This window comes from Tachyglossus aculeatus, chromosome X5, assembly GCF_015852505.1.
Source record: "Tachyglossus aculeatus isolate mTacAcu1 chromosome X5, mTacAcu1.pri, whole genome shotgun sequence".
NCBI lineage: Eukaryota > Metazoa > Chordata > Mammalia > Monotremata > Tachyglossidae > Tachyglossus > Tachyglossus aculeatus.
The window spans coordinates 6,933,329-6,952,463 of NC_052097.1; the positions used below are offsets into that span (position 1 = coordinate 6,933,329).

Genomic DNA, 19,135 nt, shown 5'->3' on the forward strand with positions numbered 1-19,135 from the left:
GCGGCCCGGTGCCCCGGGCAGCGGCTGCGCATGGGGTTGGGCCGGGGGTGACTCAGAGAGAAGGACACTTCCTACTGAATCACCAACCCCACTTCCTGGGCTGGCCCCCGGAATCTCCTCTCGTCCAGGGACTGATGCGGCCCAGGCCAGACTCGTTGGTGCGAGACGGACGGACTGTGTGCTGACGTTTGGAGGGGGCCGGCTGACAGGGTCAGCCTGGCCGGACGGTACCGGGTGATGCGTGACAGCAACTGCTGGAAGCTGGGCCCGCCGGCGCTGTTCCTCCAACGTTCACGTCCCTCACCTTCGGCTGGGCAGGTGGTTCCTGACTGCTTGCTGAGAATTGGGCAGCGGAGCGAGAATAGCTCTGCCTTCAGGATGCCTGGGCTCCAGGCAAGACCATAATCGGGCAGGAGGCAGAGACTAAGTGCCATTACCCCATTGGGCCTGAAGTAGGTTGCTTGTTCTAGCGAAGAACAGGAAAGAGTGAAGATAGAGATTGCTTGCTCGTCACTTTGAGGGTGGGGAGCAGAGATGTGGGGCAGGGACAGATTTCAAAGAGCTAAACAAGCCAAAAAGTCACCGGTTGGGGGGCTTTTCGGCCCCAACTAGAAACGGCTCAGTGAGGACCCGATGCTGCAGTTCCTTCGGCCCTAAATGGGTTTGGTTCACAGAAAATTCTGTCCACCTGCTCACTTTGTTGCATCCAGTGCTCCAGCAGAAAATGAGATTCTCAAGGACAAGAGATGCCAGTGACACTGCCTGAACCAGTGGCAAGGACTAGAATCAGTTCCCTCCTACAGGATCTATCGGTCCCAAAGACTTTGTGACTCAAACGAGACTCTTCTGTCATTCTCGATGAAAGATTCCATCATCGCTAACGGAGCAGAAGGCTTTCCCCTTCCCTGGCTGTTTCAGAAAGCAACTTCCTAGTGGATTGGAGACTGTCCATCACTTTGTACACACAGGCCGGTGGACTTTATGCCTCACAGCCCCAAACCCCGAAGTGATGACGGACTCCAACGTTGGGACCGCTGACCACAGCCGCTCGGCCTCCCGGGTGAGGGAGTCACATCTCAACCAATGGAAAAATCACCGGGTGACAGGTCCTCTCTGCTCCCTAGTGGAGCTCAAGTCATTCAAGCCAAACCAAACTGAAACCACAAGACAGAGCCCAGATTTTGGAAAGACTGATGCTCTCCAATCCTGTGAAGAGCACTCATCTAAGTGAAGCCAGGATAAAAGACACTGGCTCAGGGCCTCCCCAATTTCCCCACCTCAAATACATACCCAGCCCCCAGCAGACGCCCCATGATTCACCCTACATGTGTTGACTGAATCGGGGAGTCATAAACCGAGCCCAAGTTCTTCCTCCCTAGCCTGCCCAGGAACCTCAGAACATCAAAGCCAAACGATGATTCAGATTCCGGGGAGAAGCCAGCCTCCCTAAATATGGACATGGCAAGTATGGCTCCCTCGGAATTCAGGTCAGGGTCTCCAGGTGTTGTCCAGGAATCCCTGGGCCCTCCTCCATTCAGATAGGGAAGCTTCATAGCTAAAAGACATCCTTAAGTAGTGGGAAACAACATGAGAGAGGGGCTACATTTCGGAGGGGGCCGAGGAACCGGGAGTTGTTGAGAGCGGGAGGGATGAGGATGAGGAATAAGAGGGAGGAAAAGGAGGGAAGGAGGGGGAACCAGGGGAGAGGGAAATGAGAGAAAGCAGTTACCCTGAGAAGCAGTGTGGCTTAGTGGAAAGAGCCCGGGCTTGGGAGTGAGACGTCATGGGTTCTAATTCTGGCTCTGCCACTTGTCTATGTGACCTTGGGCAACTCACTTCACTTCTCTCTGCCTCAGTTACCTCATCTGTAAAATGGGGATTGAAACTGTGAGCCCCACATGGGACAGGGATTGTTTCCAACCTGATTAGCTTGTGTCTATCCCACTGCTTGGCACATAGCAAGTGCTTAACAAATACTATAGTAGTTATTATTATTATTTACAGAGAAAGCCATTGGGAGCTTGTGAACCAGTGGAAGACCCATATTTCACTTGTCCTGTTACATGAATCCTTGTCTTGGGAGAGTGATCTATTTGAGAATGGAACGGTTATCTAACCTTTCCTTTCCAAGACATCTATCTGAGAGACTTTCCCTGCCACGCCTCTCCCAACTCCCCCCGACACCCCAGGAGAGCTGGGGCAGAAGGCTGTGCCCCGGAACTCTGCAAAACACTGTTGCTGCACTTCAGAATCATTGGAGTCTTTCTACGAGGAAACATACAGTGAGGTCACGGTTGGCCACAATGTCCGGCTCGTGGCTGCGGTGTGAAGACAGTCTAGACCAAAACAGGCCCTGGCCTTGGGTGTCTGAGTGTGTACACACACACACACACGCACACACACACACTCTCTCCCACAAACCCACCCACCCCCTCTCCCGGTTTCCCCTTCTGATGTCACACAGCTTCGGTGGCCAGTTATTAGGAGGCCAGGACCTGAAAAATACATTTTAATTGGCCCAGTGACAGTGTCTGAAGCAGAATTCCATAACATTCTTCCCCCACGGCACAAATTCCTAAACATGTAGCTAGTGTCAACTGCCCTGGCTTACAAGGTTTATTTATCTCAGCTATTTCAACATGGTACCAAAAAGCAACGGGATGATATACCTTTTAATACAGTGGGTGTCACTCCCACGCAGCAGGAACTCCTGCTGACCTCAGGACCACTCTATCCCTCTGGCCTAAAAGGAAGACAGCTGAGCATTTGGGAGTCAGAGGACCTGGGTTCTAATCCCGGCTCTGCCACTGCTGTGTGGCCTTGGGCAAGTCACTGAAATTCTCTGTACCTCAGTTTCCTCATCTCCGAAATGGGGATTCAATCCCTGGTTCTCCCTCCTACTTAGACTGTGAGCCCCATGTGGGACAGGGTCTGTGTCCAATGTGTTTAACATGTATCTATCCTAGCACTTAGAACAGTGTTTGAGACACAGTAAGCAGTTAACACTACAATTATTATTATTACTATGATTAATAAAGCCCAAATCAGATGAATGACCATGTCCACAGAAAGCCTTGAATGCTGGCTCCTGTTCTGATCTGTAGAGATGTGGGGATCTTCGTTGGCTCGGTAGCAAGGCACCCAGGCCTCAATTCCTATTTGTTATCAATGGGATTTACTGACTACTATGTGCAAGTAATAATAATAATAATAATAATGGCATTTGTTTAGTACTATGTGCCAGGCACTGTACTACGCACCTGGGAGAGATGGCAGTCATATTCCCTGCACACAACACCTTTGAGTCTAGAAGGGGAGACAGATGCTAATATAAATAATAATAATAATGGTATTTGTTAAGCACTTACTATGTGCAAAGCACTGTTCTATGCGCTGGGGGGATACAAGGTGATCAGGTGGTCCCACATGGGGCTCACAGTCTTAATCCCCATTTTACAGATGAGGGAACTGAGGCCCAGAGAAGTGAAGTGACTTGCCCAAAGTCACACAGCTGACAATTGGCAGAGCCGGGAGTTGAACCCATGACGTCTGACTCCAAAGCCCGGGCTCTTTCCACTGAGCCACGCTGCTTCTCTATCATGTATAATATATAACTTAAAGTTAAGTATGTAAATGGAGCAGTGTGGCCTAGTGGATAGAGCATGGTGGACCTAGGAGTCAGAAGAACGTGGGCTCTAATCCCAGCTCTGCCGCTTGTCTGCTGTGCGACCCTGGGCACACAGTTACCTGGGCCTGTGACCTCATTTGTAAAATGGAGATTAAGGTTGTGAGCCGCATGTGGGACAGGGACTGTGTCCATCCTGATTAGTTTGTAGCTTCCTTCACTCAACTTCCCCTCACCCTAGTCTCCCGTGTGCTGATAATCAGGTTGGACACAACCCCGTCTAAGCAGGGGGGAGAATAGGCCGGTCAGAGTTGTGACCTTGAGGGACCCTGTCCATGTGTAAAATACTAGGATCCTAAATTCCAGGACACTCAATGGCAATGGGTCATCTGGGCCAAGAAAACATGCATAAACCGTTCATCCCCAGACCATCTGCCAGAGGGAAGGCAAAGACTAATGCTGAAATGGCATCAAGGAGCAATTCCTTATGGAACGTTACTGACTTAGCCCAGATTCAGCATTCACATACCAGAAAAATGAAAGAATTGGCAGTGCCACTAACTTATGGTGAACAAGTCCTGAAACTAAACAAATTCCCCACATTAAACTCCTCCCACTGTCGCTTCCCTGGCCACTGGTACTTCTCCCGGATTACATTTTTTAAATGGGAACAACCGTTGCCCTTTAAATCCCTCCCTGCAGCTCCCAGAGTATCAGGGTGAAGACCCAGAGCACTGTCTTTGGAAGAGCTGCTGGGGCTTGGGAAGCAGCGTGGCCTAGTGGAAAGAGCCCAGGCTTGGGATTCAGAGGACCTGGGTTCTAATCGCAGATTCGCCAACTGCCTGCCACAGGCAAATCACTTCTCTGTGCCTCAGCTTCCTCATCTGTCAAATGGGGATTAAATCCTCCTCCCTCCTACTCAGACTGTTGAGCTCCACGTGGGACAGGAACTGCGTGTAACTTGATTATCTTGTATCTACCCCAGTGCTCAGTACATAGTAAATGCTCAATAAACACCATAATTAAGTCAGACAACCTGCTTGCGGCCCACGGCCAGGGGTTTTGAACTAGCGGGGGGGACAGCACGGATCAGCTGCCAGAGACCAAGGAGCGGGATGTGGAGCTGCCAGAGTGATAACCAGGTTTTTTGGGAAGTGAAGGGAGGAAAGGGGAGCTGAGAGCTCACCTCCTCCAGGAGGCCTTCCCAGACTGAGCCCCTTCTTTCCTCTCCCCCTCGTCCCCCTCTCCATCCCCCCATCTTACCTCCTTCCCTTCCCCACAGCACCTGTATATATGTATATATGTTTGTACATATTTATTACTCTATTTATTTATTTTACTTGTACATATCTATTCTATTTATTTTATTTTGTTAGTATGTTTGGTTTTGTTCTCTGTCTCCCCCTTTTAGACTGTGAGCCCACTGTTGGGTAGGGACTGTCTCTATATGTTGCCAACTTGTACTTCCCAAGCGCTTAGTACAGTGCTCTGCACACAGTAAGCGCTCAATAAATACTATTGATGATGATGATGAAGGGGAAGAGAGGCCCAAGCGAGGAGGTTCTGAGGGAGTTGAATCTTGTGTCTCTGCCTCCACCGGCCCCATCCCTGAAAGTCTCGCCCTCTCCCACTGTGAACTCAAGAACATCTGGTCACCTCACACCCGCCGAGCTGACCCCCAAAGAGAAGTTACGTTCCACGACTAACAACAAAGGCAAAACACAGTAACAAGGGATTTCCATACCAAAACACCAGCCTTCACAGGCAATAGAGTTCTGGCACCTTTTCCAAGCAGCAAAGATCTGGGTTCTTCCAGGGCCAGATAGCTGGATGGCCCATCCTTGCTCAGATTCAGAACAGACTGGAGGCCACGAGTAAGACAGTCCTCACGTGACAAAAGGCCGCTAAACACCCCCTGGACCAGACGTTTCCGAAAGCGAGTCCATTGGAAAGACCCCATTACAAACTGGCCAGGTGGAATAATCTTCCATTACTTAGCCAGTAGCTCTAGATACTGTGGAATGTGCTGGGTGTTTTTGTGTATAAATATATATACATATATATATATATATATATATATATATACATATAGGGCATTCCCCGGGCTACAGCTACAGCCTCTCGACGATGTATACAAGCCAGGGATACTGCCATTGTTTGACACCTCAACAGTCCAAAGCATCACTGCAAGGTACCCAAACAGATGAATAAAAGGTGGTCTTTCCACCACTAGCTAAGATTTGGGGATGAAGAAGTCTTGCACCAATTTTAAAGGCAGAAAATGAATTTTTAAAAATGATGGAGAGGAGTTTGAAAGGGAACAGAGGGAGTCAGAGGGAGTTGGCCTGCTACAGAGTACTCTATGAAGTCAAGAAGGAGGCTGTTCAATCTAAATTAGACAAATGCTTCATTCACTACAGTTGAAAAACCGCGACCACAGTCAGTAGAAACAAGCCCCTACCTTGGTAGCCTCAGGCAAAGTTTCATAATCATACTAAAACTCATTATACTGCCTTACTTTAAGATTAAACAATAGTTCGGTGATGCTTAATGAAACGGTATACAGCCAACAAAGGAATTACTTATTTTTCAAGAGGTTTTTGGGACAGTTCCCAATTCACAATACAATAAGTGCAGAAAAAAGGCAGTCCACAGTACATCTATTCACAATCTAATTACAGTTTCAAGGCAGGCACTGTAACTATAGCATTGGTTTTGCCAGTATAAGAACATGCCCTCAGTAACACCAGGAAACTATACATTGATAAAATATGACTAAATGGGTCACTAGCAAACAGGAAATGGAATTTCCACAAATTAAGAGAAAGCACTGGGTGTGTGGAAAAGGGTTTTACCATTCTGTGTAGCTGATGGGGAAATTGGGCCTCAGCAAGATTGCTGCTTTAAATTTGCCTGGATATCCCAAAGGGACCCCGTGTTTTGATTCTCCATGAGCCAGCATACTCATGGAGAGAGAGAGAGAGTGTGTGTGTGTGTGTGTGTATGTGTGTGTGTCTGTCTGTCTGTCTTTCACCCAGAGGCAAATCCCCCACACCCATGGGATGTAGGGGGTCAAACGATTGAGAACTAAATCCAGGGTGAGAGAAAGTCGGGTGAAGGAAGCCCTCCACCAAGACTTAAGGCCACTGGATTCTTTTGCAGATCCCACATTCAAGCTGTGATATTCTGAAGAGACAGAGGCCTGAATCCAAAGGTCACTGCCTTGTTGGGAACACTACAGCAAACCCTGGTGGGCAGGACACTAGGAGTGGGGCACTTACACATAGTCTATTCTGCTTTTCCACTTGCAGACTCTGAGATAATTTCTCTCTCTCGTCTACTTAAAGATTGGGCTTATTCTTCGGGCCAATTGAGGAGACACTTTAAAGCAGGTGACTGGTCCAGAGTACACCAAAATAATGACAAAGGTGAGTGAGAAAAACACAATTACTAGGGAGCATTACACCTCAATATCAATATCATATCCTGTCTCGTCAAACCCCAGCCTGACTTGTACCCCTGCCTCAGACTCTACCACCCTCCTCCTCCCCCATCCATGCCCCCACAGATCCTCCCCTTCATTCTGCCGCCTGGATCATTTTTCTAAGACGTGGTTTTCCACATGTCTCCTCCACCCCTCAGATATGTTCAATGGTTGCTCACCACTCTTGGCTTCAAGCCAATCAGCTCTCTTTCCCCTTCTTATCTTGGCCTTGTTCTCCTCTCGCTCACGGCCAACGTCCGGCCTACGCCTTCACTTCTGCCGGGAAGCCCCTCCTGCCTCACAGCCAGCAGACCACTGCTCTCTCTCCATCTTCAACGTCCTTTGGAAATCACATGTCTTTCAGGAGGCCTTCTCTGATTAATCTGTCACTGCCTTACCCAATTTCTAGTTGAAGAGATCCTGATTTGCAGCTGAAATACCTCTAAGTTCAAGAAGGGTTTGGATCAATTAATGGTATCAGGGAATCCATAATGGGTTACTAGCAAGACAGCTAGGGGTAAAGAGAGAAAAGTTAGGGAGAGAAATGGCACACCTGTCCTAGGAAGATCAATCAAGGTGAGAATCAGTGTGGTCTAGCAGAAAGAATACTGGCCTGGGAGTCAGAGGACCTGGGTTCTAATCCCAGCTCCGCTATTTACTCCACAACTTATCTGCTGTGTGTGAACTAGGGCAAGTAAGTCACTTACTTTCTCTGCCTCAGTTCCCTCATCTGTAAAATGGGGATTCAATACCTGTTTTCCCTCCTACTTGGTCTGTGAGCCTCATATGAGACCTGATTATCTTGCCTCTAACCCAGCACTTAGTAACGCTTGGCACATAGCAAGCGCTTAATGACTACCACTAATATTATTAATAATTGTTAATTAATATAATAATAATCAGAGGTATTATTGAGGGCTGAAAAAACCTTGCTGCCAGTGTCAGAGACAGAGCTAGGCTGGCTGCACCACTGACTTGACCCAATAATGGCCCTGTTGACAGTTTCAGGTAGGTGAGGTCCCAGATGGGGAGGAATGAAGGATTCTTCCTAGCTTTCCCTCCTCATACTACAGTCTCTTTTCCAGTTCTTATACTTGTTGCGAAGACTTGCTTTCGCATGCACTGGAACACACAGCTGCAATATGCTTTGGTTTGTTTCCCAGGGAGCGAGATCCATGGCCAGTCCAATTTTTCCTTCCTGCAGGAGGGGAGGGGCTGTCATGGAAGGATCCCCTGGGGGCTTTGAGTGTAACGCACCACCACCATACATATATACACACACACACACGTGTGAATAAACTGGCTGTTCCCAAGGAGCGGTGTTCAATCTTCCCCACCAGCCAGGCGGTAGGAATAGTCCTAAAATGTGAAAGCGAATTTTGGAAGAAGAGGAGGGAATGAAGGAGCTCATTTACCAGCCATGCCCACAGCTCTCCAAAAAGGGGAGATGGGAGTGAGGGTGTTCCAGCTATGCATTTGGTTCCTTCTAAAAAAATTACCCATTTAAGTCATATTAGCCAAAGGGGCAATTTGTCTCTTGGCTTATCAAACATCCTAGACCGTTAAAGAATTGAGAGTAAATTTAAATAGTATATTTTAGCATGCCATAACTTGGTAAGGGAAGAGAATGTTTGGAAGGCCAGTGTTACTAGTTGTGTTGCTACTTATGGAATGCCTACTGAATGCAACACACTGAGCTAAGTGCTTGGGAAAGTAACCCAGAAACCAGACTGGTGTTCTCTACCCATAATGATGTGCTTATGCTACAACGAGAAGGGGAGGAAAACAGAGACACAAAATTACCTGCAAATAGTTGGGTCAGGAGGCAGGACAACCATCAACCAAACAAATGATACATCATTGAAATATCATCAAAAGTGCTGAGCTTTGTGATAAATACCTCTCTGCTGATGCCCAGAAGCTACGAAATTGATCCACAATTCTACTTTCCCAAATGCCTGCGTAAACTCAACATAGTAAACCATAGTTCGGTGACGAATGCAGCTAAGTATGTGAAACAGAGAAGCATTACTCACCAAAGCCAACAACCGGCCGTCTTCATTCATAGCGAGATAGCGGTTTGCACCCACGCCCTTGATAGACACCACTCCTCTCTCTTCTGCCTGAAGCTGCAGTTTGACTGTGATAAATGAAAAACAGAGGAAGAATTACAGAGCTATTCACTGCCAGAACATCCAGCTACATGAGAGGAAAATAAACGAGAGTCCAACTAGCCCATTCCCCCTGCCTCCAAGCCAGAACGCAAGTAAAACCAACCCATTTTCAAAGTGCTCTTGTACTGACTTGTCTTTCCTCCCTAGGCTATATTAGAGGTATAAACATTACTACTGGCAAATACAGTGTCTTTTTGAGTGCCCACACTTCACTTCCTTATAAAAAACGAAATCTTACTAGAGTCAGTCAGTGGTATTTACTGAGTGCTTACAGTGTGCAGAGTACTGTAATAGGTGCTTGGGAGAGTACAGTACAAGTTGGTAGACACATCCTCCACCCACTAGGAGCTTTCAGTCTAGAGGGAGTTACCTGAGGGACAGGTAACTGACTCCAGCTGAGGTAACTAACCCCAGGAATGGTGAGAGATGGAAAATGGACATCTGACATGAAAGGGATAACCAGTTTTATCAGAACTTAGTCATCTGAGCCCTGCTGCCCCCTGCCACCAGAAACTGACTCAAGAGGAAATTAAAACTGGTTGGACTCTTTCTGTGTAGAAGGGAAATTTGGGAAGTCAGGCACAAGCCTTTTAAAAAAGTCATTAATAACATTATGGCTGCAAACAGATTATTAGGGTTCACACTCCTGCTGAAAGCAATATTCAAGCCAAGAGGGTGCTAGACTAACAAATAGTGTTCTGACTCGAGAACGGAAGGCTCCGGAACTGAGGCTGCTGCTAAGGAATACTGACAATGGCCATTTCTGCCAGGGACAGATGCACTGGCCACAAGCCCACTGATCCTTCGGGCTCCCCCTCCACCTGCCCCCGGACAGCCAACCTCACACTCCGTTCAGCCTGGCCGTGAAACAGACACTTATCCCATCCAAAGACAACAGGTACTGGGAACTGGACAGACCTCCTTTTTTTCCCCTAAAGGGATCATTACTCCAAACACTGAGGCCGGGGGAGCATGAAGCCAGAGGGCATTGAGATGTGGTGGTGGGGAGACAGGGGGAGGAAAGATAAGTGTCCCAGGAGGAGCTGTGGGTCCCCAGACCAGAGGGAAGGCTTGTTCTCACCAAGGGTGACAAGCCCAGTGCAAGCCAGAGGTAGATCCACAAATGCAAGCAGGCTGAGTATATCAGCCTCTTGGGAAGCAGCGGGGCCTAGTGGAAAGAGCATGGGTCTGTGGGGGTCAGATGAACTAGGTTCCAATCCCAGCACTTGCCCAGTTTGCTGGGCAAGTCACCTAACTTCTCTGTGACTCAGTTCCCTCACGTGTGAAATGGGGATTCAATAAATGTACCCCCTCCTGCTTAGACTGTGAGCCCCGTATAGGCCAGGAACTGTGTCCAACCTGATTAACTTCTATCTCAGTGCTTAGAACAGTGCTTGACACATTGTAAGCACTTAATAAATACTGTAATCAGAAGAGGAATAAAAATAAGAAGAAGAAGAAAGGGCCATTAGGCAATCTCGGCCTGGACGCTGGGAAGAAACAAGACCTTTCAAACTTGTCTGCACTCAGAGAGACCACCACCATTGACCAAGCCTTCTTGGAAAACTTGAAGTTGATGGCACCAACCCCAGGATAATGGGGGGCCCCTCTGTCCCCCTCTTCCCCCCTGAGGATGATGACTCCAAAGACAGGATACTCTCTTCTTTGAACTCAGGAGTGCCCACCTTGGTGAACAAGAGGGGGTCTGGAACATTTAGTACAGTGCTCTGCACAGTCAGCCCTCTGTTAATATCACTGACTGACTGATTGAAGCTTCTTTAACCTGACTGTCCAGGAGAGTCCTACACGTAGCAAGAGGAGAAGTCTCTCTGCTGAGCCAGTTGGACATTCATTCATTCAATCATATTTATTGAGCACTTACTATGTGCAGAGCACTGTACTAAGCGCTTGGGAAGTACAAGTTTGCAACATATAGAGATGGTCCCTACCCAACAGCGGGCTCACAGTCTAGAAGGGGGAGACAGACAACAAAACAAAACATATAAACCAAATAAATAGAATAAATATGTACAAGTAAAATACATGGAGTAATAAATATGTACAAACATATATACATATATACAGGTGCTATGGGGAGGGGAAGGGGGTAAGGCACAGGGGATGGGGAGGGGGAGTAGGGGGAGAGGAAGGAGGGGGCTCAGTCTGGGAAGGCCTCCTGGAGGAGGTGAGCTCTCAGTAGGCTTTGAAGGGAGGAAGAGAGCTAGCTTGGCGGAGGTGCGGAAAGAGGGCATTCCAGGCCAGGGGGAGGATGTGGGCTGGGTGTCAACGGCGGGACAGGCAAGAACGAGGCACAGTGAGGAGATTAGCAGCAGAGGAGAGCGAGGTGCGGCCTGGGCTGTAGAAGGAGAGAAGGGAGGTGAGTCACGTAGGAGGGGGTGAGGTGATGGAGAGCCTTGAAACCAAGGGTGAGGAGTTTTTGCCTGATGTGTAGGTTGATTGGTAGCCACTGGAGATTTTTGAGGAGGGGAGTAACATGCCCAGAGCGTTTCTGCACAAAGACATTCCGGGCAGCAGCGTGAAGTATGGATTGACGTGGGGAGAGACAGGAGGATGGGAGATTGGAGAGGAGGCTGATGCAGTAATCCAGTCGGGATAGGATGAGAGATTGAACGAGTAGGGTAGCGGTTTGGATGGAGAGGAAAGGGCGGATCTTGGTGATGTTGCGGAGGTGAGACTGGCAGGATTTGGTGACAGATTGGATGTGCGGGGTGAACGAGAGAGTGGAGTCGAGGATGACGCCAAGGTTGCAGGCTTGTGAGACAGGAAGGATTGTAGTGCTGTCAACAGTGATGGGACATCTGGAGAGGCCATTAACTATGGCCAACTCCCGACCCAGGCATTCCCACTGGTTGGGAGCCTCGTGTGGGATAGGGACTGAGTCCAACCAGACTAGCTTGCATCTCTCCTCCAGCACTTAGTTCAGTGCTTGGCACACAGTAAGTGTCTGACAAATACCATTATTATTCCAAGAGGGGCCCATGGAGTGGTCATCAGAAACCCCGCCCTTCACGCCTGCTGGCTCCTCCTCTGCTCCAACCAGGGCCACTGCTGCTCTCAGTGATGTTCAAGGCAAGAGCCGAGGGGCTGCAATAGCGCAGCACCTGTGGAGGCAGAGACGGGGAAAAAATGCCTAATAGGCCAAGGGACTCTTCAAGTCTTCACGCCAGGCCCAACACTTGGGAGAATCAGGCTTCAGGAGATGAATTCCAACAAAGAAGGACTATTTCACCAGGAGAGATGCCGAGAGCCATGGTCGTCTTTGTGTTTACCTAAGCAGTCCGGCGGAAAACAGCTTTTTGGTTTTATTTGCAAACCAGCCAAAGGCACGGGGAGGGAAATGGGAAAGCGAAATGTGGGAGGACCTCCGGAAGAAGTCAGAGGGTGGTCAGACCCAGGGCGAAAATATCTGCAACATCAGACAGACGGTCATTTGTTCGGTGCCTTGAGGCCTTTCCGACACCAGCCTCCCTCTCCCGGTCAGAATGCGGCTTCCTTGCAAACCTACCCCCCCGACTTATCCTGACTCCCTTCCACCCGCTTCATTAGAAGCCAGCAGGTCACCTTTTGATGAGGACAGCTGAGCCCTGGGGTCACTTTTGCCAAAAAGCAAGGGCACCCCACCCTCAGCCCCACAGCACCTGCATACATAGCCATAATTTATTTATTTTTATTCATGTCTGTCTCCCCTTCTAGACCATAAGCTCATGGTGGATGGGGAAAGTGTCTACCAACTCTGTTGTATTGTACTCTACCAAGCACTTAGTACAGTGCTCCACCCACAGTAACCAATCAATAACTATGACTGATTAAAAGATGAGGGGCACAGCCAAATTCCAGGAGGGTATAGAGGTGAAAGCTCGGAGCTATCCAGAAAAGGCCATAAATAAGTGTGAACCATAAACGTAGCTGGGATTAAGGGTGCCGTGGAATGCAGCTATTTTAGGAACTGGATGGAAAACACATCAGATCTGGCCTGGAGGGGGTTGAATCAGAATAATGGGGCAGGCGGGGGGGGGGGGGGGGGGGCGGGCGCAGCGGCTATGGTTTTAAGACTTCCCTTGGGGCCAGGCGGGTTACGGGAAACAGTGAAAAGAACAGGTATGATTCCCAGGAGATTGGCCAGAAGACGTCTATACCCGCTGCCTCAAATTCCTGTTGTCCTCACCCGCTGCCTCGAATTCCTCAATGCCAACTGTTTCATTGACCCCCTCCAATCTGGCTTCCATCCCCTAGACTCCACCGAAACTGCCCTCTCAAAGGTCACCAATGACCTCCTGCTTGCCAAATCCAACGGCTCCTGCTCTATCCTAATCCTCCTCAAACTCTCAGCTGCCTTCGACACTGTGGACCACCCCCTTGTCCTCAAAACTCTCTCCAACCTTGGCTTCACAGACTCCGTCCTCTCCTGGTTCTCCTCATCTCTCTGGCCGTTCATTCTCAGTCTCCTTTGCAGGCTCCTCCTCCCGCTCCCATCACCTTACTGTAGGGGTTCCTCAAGGGTCGGTTCTTGGTCCCCTTCTGTTCTCCATCTACACTCACTCCCTTGGTGAACTCATTTGTTTCCACGGCTTCAACTATCATCTCTATGCTGATGACACCCAAATCTACATCTCTGCCCCTGCTCTCTCTCCCTCCCTCCAGGCTCATGTCTCCTCCTGCCTTCAGGACATCTCCATCTGGATGTCTGCCCACCATCTAAAACTCAATATGTCCAAGATGGAACTCCTTATCTTCCCTCCCAAACCCTGCCCTCTCCCTGACTTTCCCGTCACTGTAGACGGCACTACCATCCTCCCCGTCTCACAAGCCCGCAACCTTGGTGTCATCCTCGACTCCACTCTCTCATTCACCACACACATCCAATCCATCACCAAAACCTGCTGGTCTCACCTCCACAACATCGCCAAGTTCTGCCCTTTCCTCTCCATCCAAACCGCTACCCTGCTGGTTCAATCTCTCATCCTATCCCAACTGGATTACTGCATCAGCCTCCTCTCTGATTTCCCATCCTCCTGTCTCTCCCCACTTCAGTCTATACTTCACGCTGCTGCCTGGATCATCTTTGTGCAGAAACGCTCTGGGCATGTTACTGCCCTCCTCAAGAATCTCCAGTGGCTGCCTGTCAACTTAAGAATCAAGCAAAAACTCCTCACTCTCGGCTTCAAGGCTCTCCGTCACCTCATCCCCTCCTACCTCACCTCCCTTCTCTCCTTCTCCAGCCCAGCCCACACCATCCGCTCCTCTGCCGCTAACCTCCTCACTGTACCTTGTTCTCACCCGTTCTGCTGTCGACCCCCGGCCCCCGCCCTTCCCCTGGCCTGGAATGCCCTCTCTCTACACATCCGCCAAGCTAGCTCTCTTCCTCCCTTCAAAGCCCTACTGAGAGCTCACCTCCTCCAAGACGCCTTCCCAGACTAAGCCCCCTTTTTCCTCCCCTCCTCCCCATCCCCCCACCCTACCTCCTTCCCCTCCCCACAGCACTTGTATATATATATATATATATATATATATATTTGTACAGATTTATTATTCTATTTTACTTGTACATATTTACTATTCTATGTATTTTGTTAATGATGTGCTTTAATTCTTTATTCTATTTAATTAATAGCTTTAATTCTATTTGTTCTGACGATTTTGACACCTGTTTTGTATTGTTGTCTGTCTCCCCATTCTAGACTGTGAGCCCGTTGTTGGGTAGGGATCGTCTCTATATGTTGCCGATTTGTACTTCCCAAGCACTTAGTACAGTGCTCTGCACACAGTAAGCGCTCAATAAATACGACTGAATGAATGAATGAATGGGAAAATACTGTGTCCAGCCCCTGTGACAACCACAACTGCATTTGGAGATTTTTGAATGGAAGTCAGTGATAAATTGCTGAGTCCTTCTTACTCTTCTTGGGATTACAGCATGACCTAGTGGAAAGAACCCAGGCACGGGAGTCAGAGGACCTGAGTTTTAATCCTGGCACTTTCAGGTGCCTGCTTTGTGACCTTGGACAAGTCACTTAGCTGCTCTGGGCCTCAATTTCCTTCATTTGAAAAACGGGGATTCAATGCCTGCTCTCCCTCCAACTTAGCCTATGAGCCCCAGTTGGGACAGGGATCCTGTCCAACCTATCTTGTATCTACCCCAGTTCTTAGAACAGTGCTTGACACATAGCAGGCGCTTAAATGTAATAGTAATAATAATGATGATGATGATGACGACATTAGTTAATAAAGCAAACATAAACCAAGAAAGAGGCCTTTGTAAAAAGAAGAGCCAATCAAGCCAAGATGCTTTGTCTGTAAAAATGCATAAGATGCGTAAAAAATGTGTATATGGAGTGTATAATGAGTCCACATTATGTCATAATGAAAGGAAAGATTCCCGCCCTCTCAAGAAATTGGGATCGGGATTTGATGACTTGCCATTTGCACAGGATCCACCCTGCCCAGATAAATATCGTCTGCCACATGCAAATATACTTAGGGACATGTTCAGTCACTATTGTGCTAAATGGGCCATCTTCTATATTGAAATCTCACACCCCATCAGACTGATGAAATGCTATAAAATTTCCAGACAGTTCAGAGTAAGAATTTTCCAAGTTCTCCGGGAAATGGAACAATCAATCAAACTAAAGGGCAGATGAACGTAATCTGGAGAAGTGTAAAACAGCTCCTTGGATCCATCCAAAGGATCCATTCAACCTCCACTGGTTGCCCATCCACCTCCGCATCAAACAGTAATGCCTCACCATTAGCTTTAAGGCACTCAATCAACTCTTCCCCTTCTACCTTACCTTGCTGATCTTCTACTACAACCCAGTCCACACAGACCATGCCTCTAATGCCAACCTACTAGCTGTACCTCAATCTTGTCAATCTCGCCACTGAACCCTAGCCCACATTCTCCCCTTGGCCTGGAATTCCCTTATGCTTTATATCTGACAGTCTACACTCTCCCCACTTTCAAAACCCTGCTAAAAATCACATCTCCTCCAAGAGGCCTTCCCTGACTAAGCCCTCATTTCCCCTATCTGCTTTTCCCTCAGTTGACTACACACTTGCCTATGAACCCTTAGGCATTTTGATTCTCATCCCTGTCCCACAGCACTTACATACATATCCTTACACTCTACTATTTCTATCTGTAATTTAATTGCCTGTCTCCTCCTGTAGACAGTAAGCTCCTTGAGGGCAAGGATCGCATTTACCAACTCCATTTACATTGTATTTTCCAAAATGCTTAGTATAGTGCTTTAAACACAGCAAGCACTCAATAAATGCCATTGATTGCTTACTTGATTCTGAATTCTGGGGAAGCAGCATCTCATGACCCTCTCCCTTTGCTCAGAATTCTTAGCAGGAGAATCAGGACACGTTCTCCTCCCACAGTTCCTTCCTTGCTCTTTCCAAGGACCACATACTGCTTGGAGTGTAACTGGGGTTTCAATCAATTACATTTATTGAGCACTTATTCAGACCTCACCGTGCCAATCGAACACTTCTTTCTTTACATTGAAGCCTCACATCCTTTGGCAGCAGTGAAAAGGACAGTGGGGGAAAACAGCAGTTCTGAGGGTGCCTAAATTCAGATTTGTGTTTTTCTCTCTCCATCAAACAGCGGTTCAAACGATTGCTGAATCCTGATTCCTAATTTTTCTACCTCTATCAATCATCATCCTCCTCATAAGTGGAATTTATTGAGCGCTTACTGTGTGCAGAGCACTGTACTAAGCGCTTAGGAGAATACAGTACAATAGAGTTGGTAGACATGCTCCCTGCCCACAAAGAGCATACAGTCTACAGGGGGAGACAGGCATTAATCATCAGTAACTAATGATTCAGATGCAAGGAGGGGAAGAGAGCCGTTTCAGTTCAAAAGTCTCAAAGGCGACTATACGAGATTCGGCCCTAAGAGGTACAGAGGGGAGCAAAAGGTGGAGGTAATCTAGTGGCATGACAGACCTCCTAATCCTGAAGTCAAACTACAACTCTTATCCAAGGCGGCTGTAAAAAGCGAAGAGTACAAATGTACTGTGGAACAATCTGGAGGAGCATGGAAAGTCTGACGCCCTATTCTGCCTGGTTTCCAGCTTTCGTTCTGAATATAGCCCGGCCAGGGAGAGTAGGCATTCGCACCGGGAACAAGGGAAGGGCCAACCAAGCCCCCGATGGAAAAGAGGACTCATTTCATGTTCCAGCCACATCCAATCAGCTCCCACCCACACCTTCCAGAAGGCACTGGGGGCTATTCCACTGAACACTCCCGGGGCGGTGCCACCGTCACAGTGTTTCCCAAAGTTGCACCCTAAGATTGGAGAGGCTCTGGTGTATGCCCAAATATCGGGGGGAAAGAGGGCTTGTGAAGGATTCGGGAGAAACACTGAAAGCCTGAAATGGGGAAGGGAAGAGGTAGGAAATGTGAGCCCCTGGAGGGATAGGGACCACGTCGAACTCCCACCTGTGAAGTCTCTCAGCATTTAGCACAGTGCACTGCACCCAGTAAGCACTTAATAAATACTATTCCTACTACTACTTTACCAGTGGGGGTGTTGAAGGAGGGAGCAATCAGGCAATAATTCCAGAGACACCATGGTGTACACAGCACTATAAGTGCTTGAAAGATTTACTTGTTGCAGAAGATATGACTGGCGCCTTCTTCCACGGGTCTCACTGGGGGTCGGAGGTCATACTCGGAAAGGGAGGCTTCCGAGTTTGGCTAGATGCTCAAAGGAATTATCTGCAGAAGAAAATACAACTAGGGGAAGCAGTATGGCCTAGTGGAAAGAGCATGGACCTCGGTATCAGAGGACCTGAGTGCCAACCCCACCTCTGCCACATACCTGCTATGTGACCTTGGGCAAGTCACTTAACTTTTCTGTGTCTCAGTTCCCTCATCTGCAAAATGGGGATTCAATACCTGTCTCACTCCTACTGAGCCCCAGGTGGGACCTGATTGTCTTGTATCTACCCCAGCATCTAGTATAGTACTTGGCACATAGTAAATGCTTAGCAAATGCCACTATTACAACTATCCCTGCACTTACAACTAAATGCTCGGATTCTCTCATCCTTCTTTTCAGTGGATGCATAAGTCTCTTCCCAAACAGCGGGAAGCAATTATCAAAATGCATCAGTAAAGTGGCAAAAAAAGCTCTCCATCCTAAGGTATTGAAACAGCTTTAAAACACTGGTAAAGAGTTCTGAGACATTCAGCTAAAATGAAATTTATCCCCAAACTTCCCCGAAATATCTCCTCCCAAGATTTCCCTCCCTTCTCAGCTATGCCATTTCAGTATGCCCAGTATTTTTGTGAAAGTTTTTTTTTTCTTAAAAATTCCTACTGAATTATGCCAAGAAGTAGCTGCCACCGGTAATTGCAGTCCATTAAAAAAAAAATTCCATGATCGATTACGGCACTTCCCGCTCTTCCCACGTCTACCCGGCTGGGGTTATTACTTGCATCTCTCAGAACGGAAGTGTTTACTCTGGCCGAGACACAGGCCAAAGCGTCCTGGAGTCCAGGGCGAACAGTGGCAGCCACCGGACAGTTCTTTACTGTCCCTACCAATCCCTTTGGCCAAAGACCTATGGGGCGTCCAGGGCCAGCAGCCCGGAGAAACGGCCCGTCCAGGCCAGAGTGGGAAGCTCCAATGGGGATCTCGGAGCAGGGTTGGGAAGGAGGTGGGGAGAGTGAGTGTTTGAGGAGGGGACGTTCCTCTACGTAATAATAATTACTGTAATAGGCATTTACTGTGTTCCAAGCGCTTGGGCAGATTCAAGTTAGGCGAAGTCCCTGATGCGCGTAGGATTCACAGTGTAGAGGAGGCACTGAGT

The 19,135-nt window shown here is 48.3% G+C and overlaps 1 protein-coding gene across 1 annotated transcript in view; it reads right to left on the reverse strand.

The window, feature by feature from the left end:
- FGF2 (fibroblast growth factor 2) overlaps positions 1 to 19,135 on the reverse strand; it is a 66,330-nt gene that overhangs the window by 20,432 nt on the left and 26,763 nt on the right. The window contains exon 5 of the mRNA XM_038769190.1: positions 9,146 to 9,249. Coding sequence (XP_038625118.1) covers positions 9,146 to 9,249 — 104 coding nt within the window. The remainder of the gene's footprint in view (positions 1 to 9,145; positions 9,250 to 19,135) is intronic.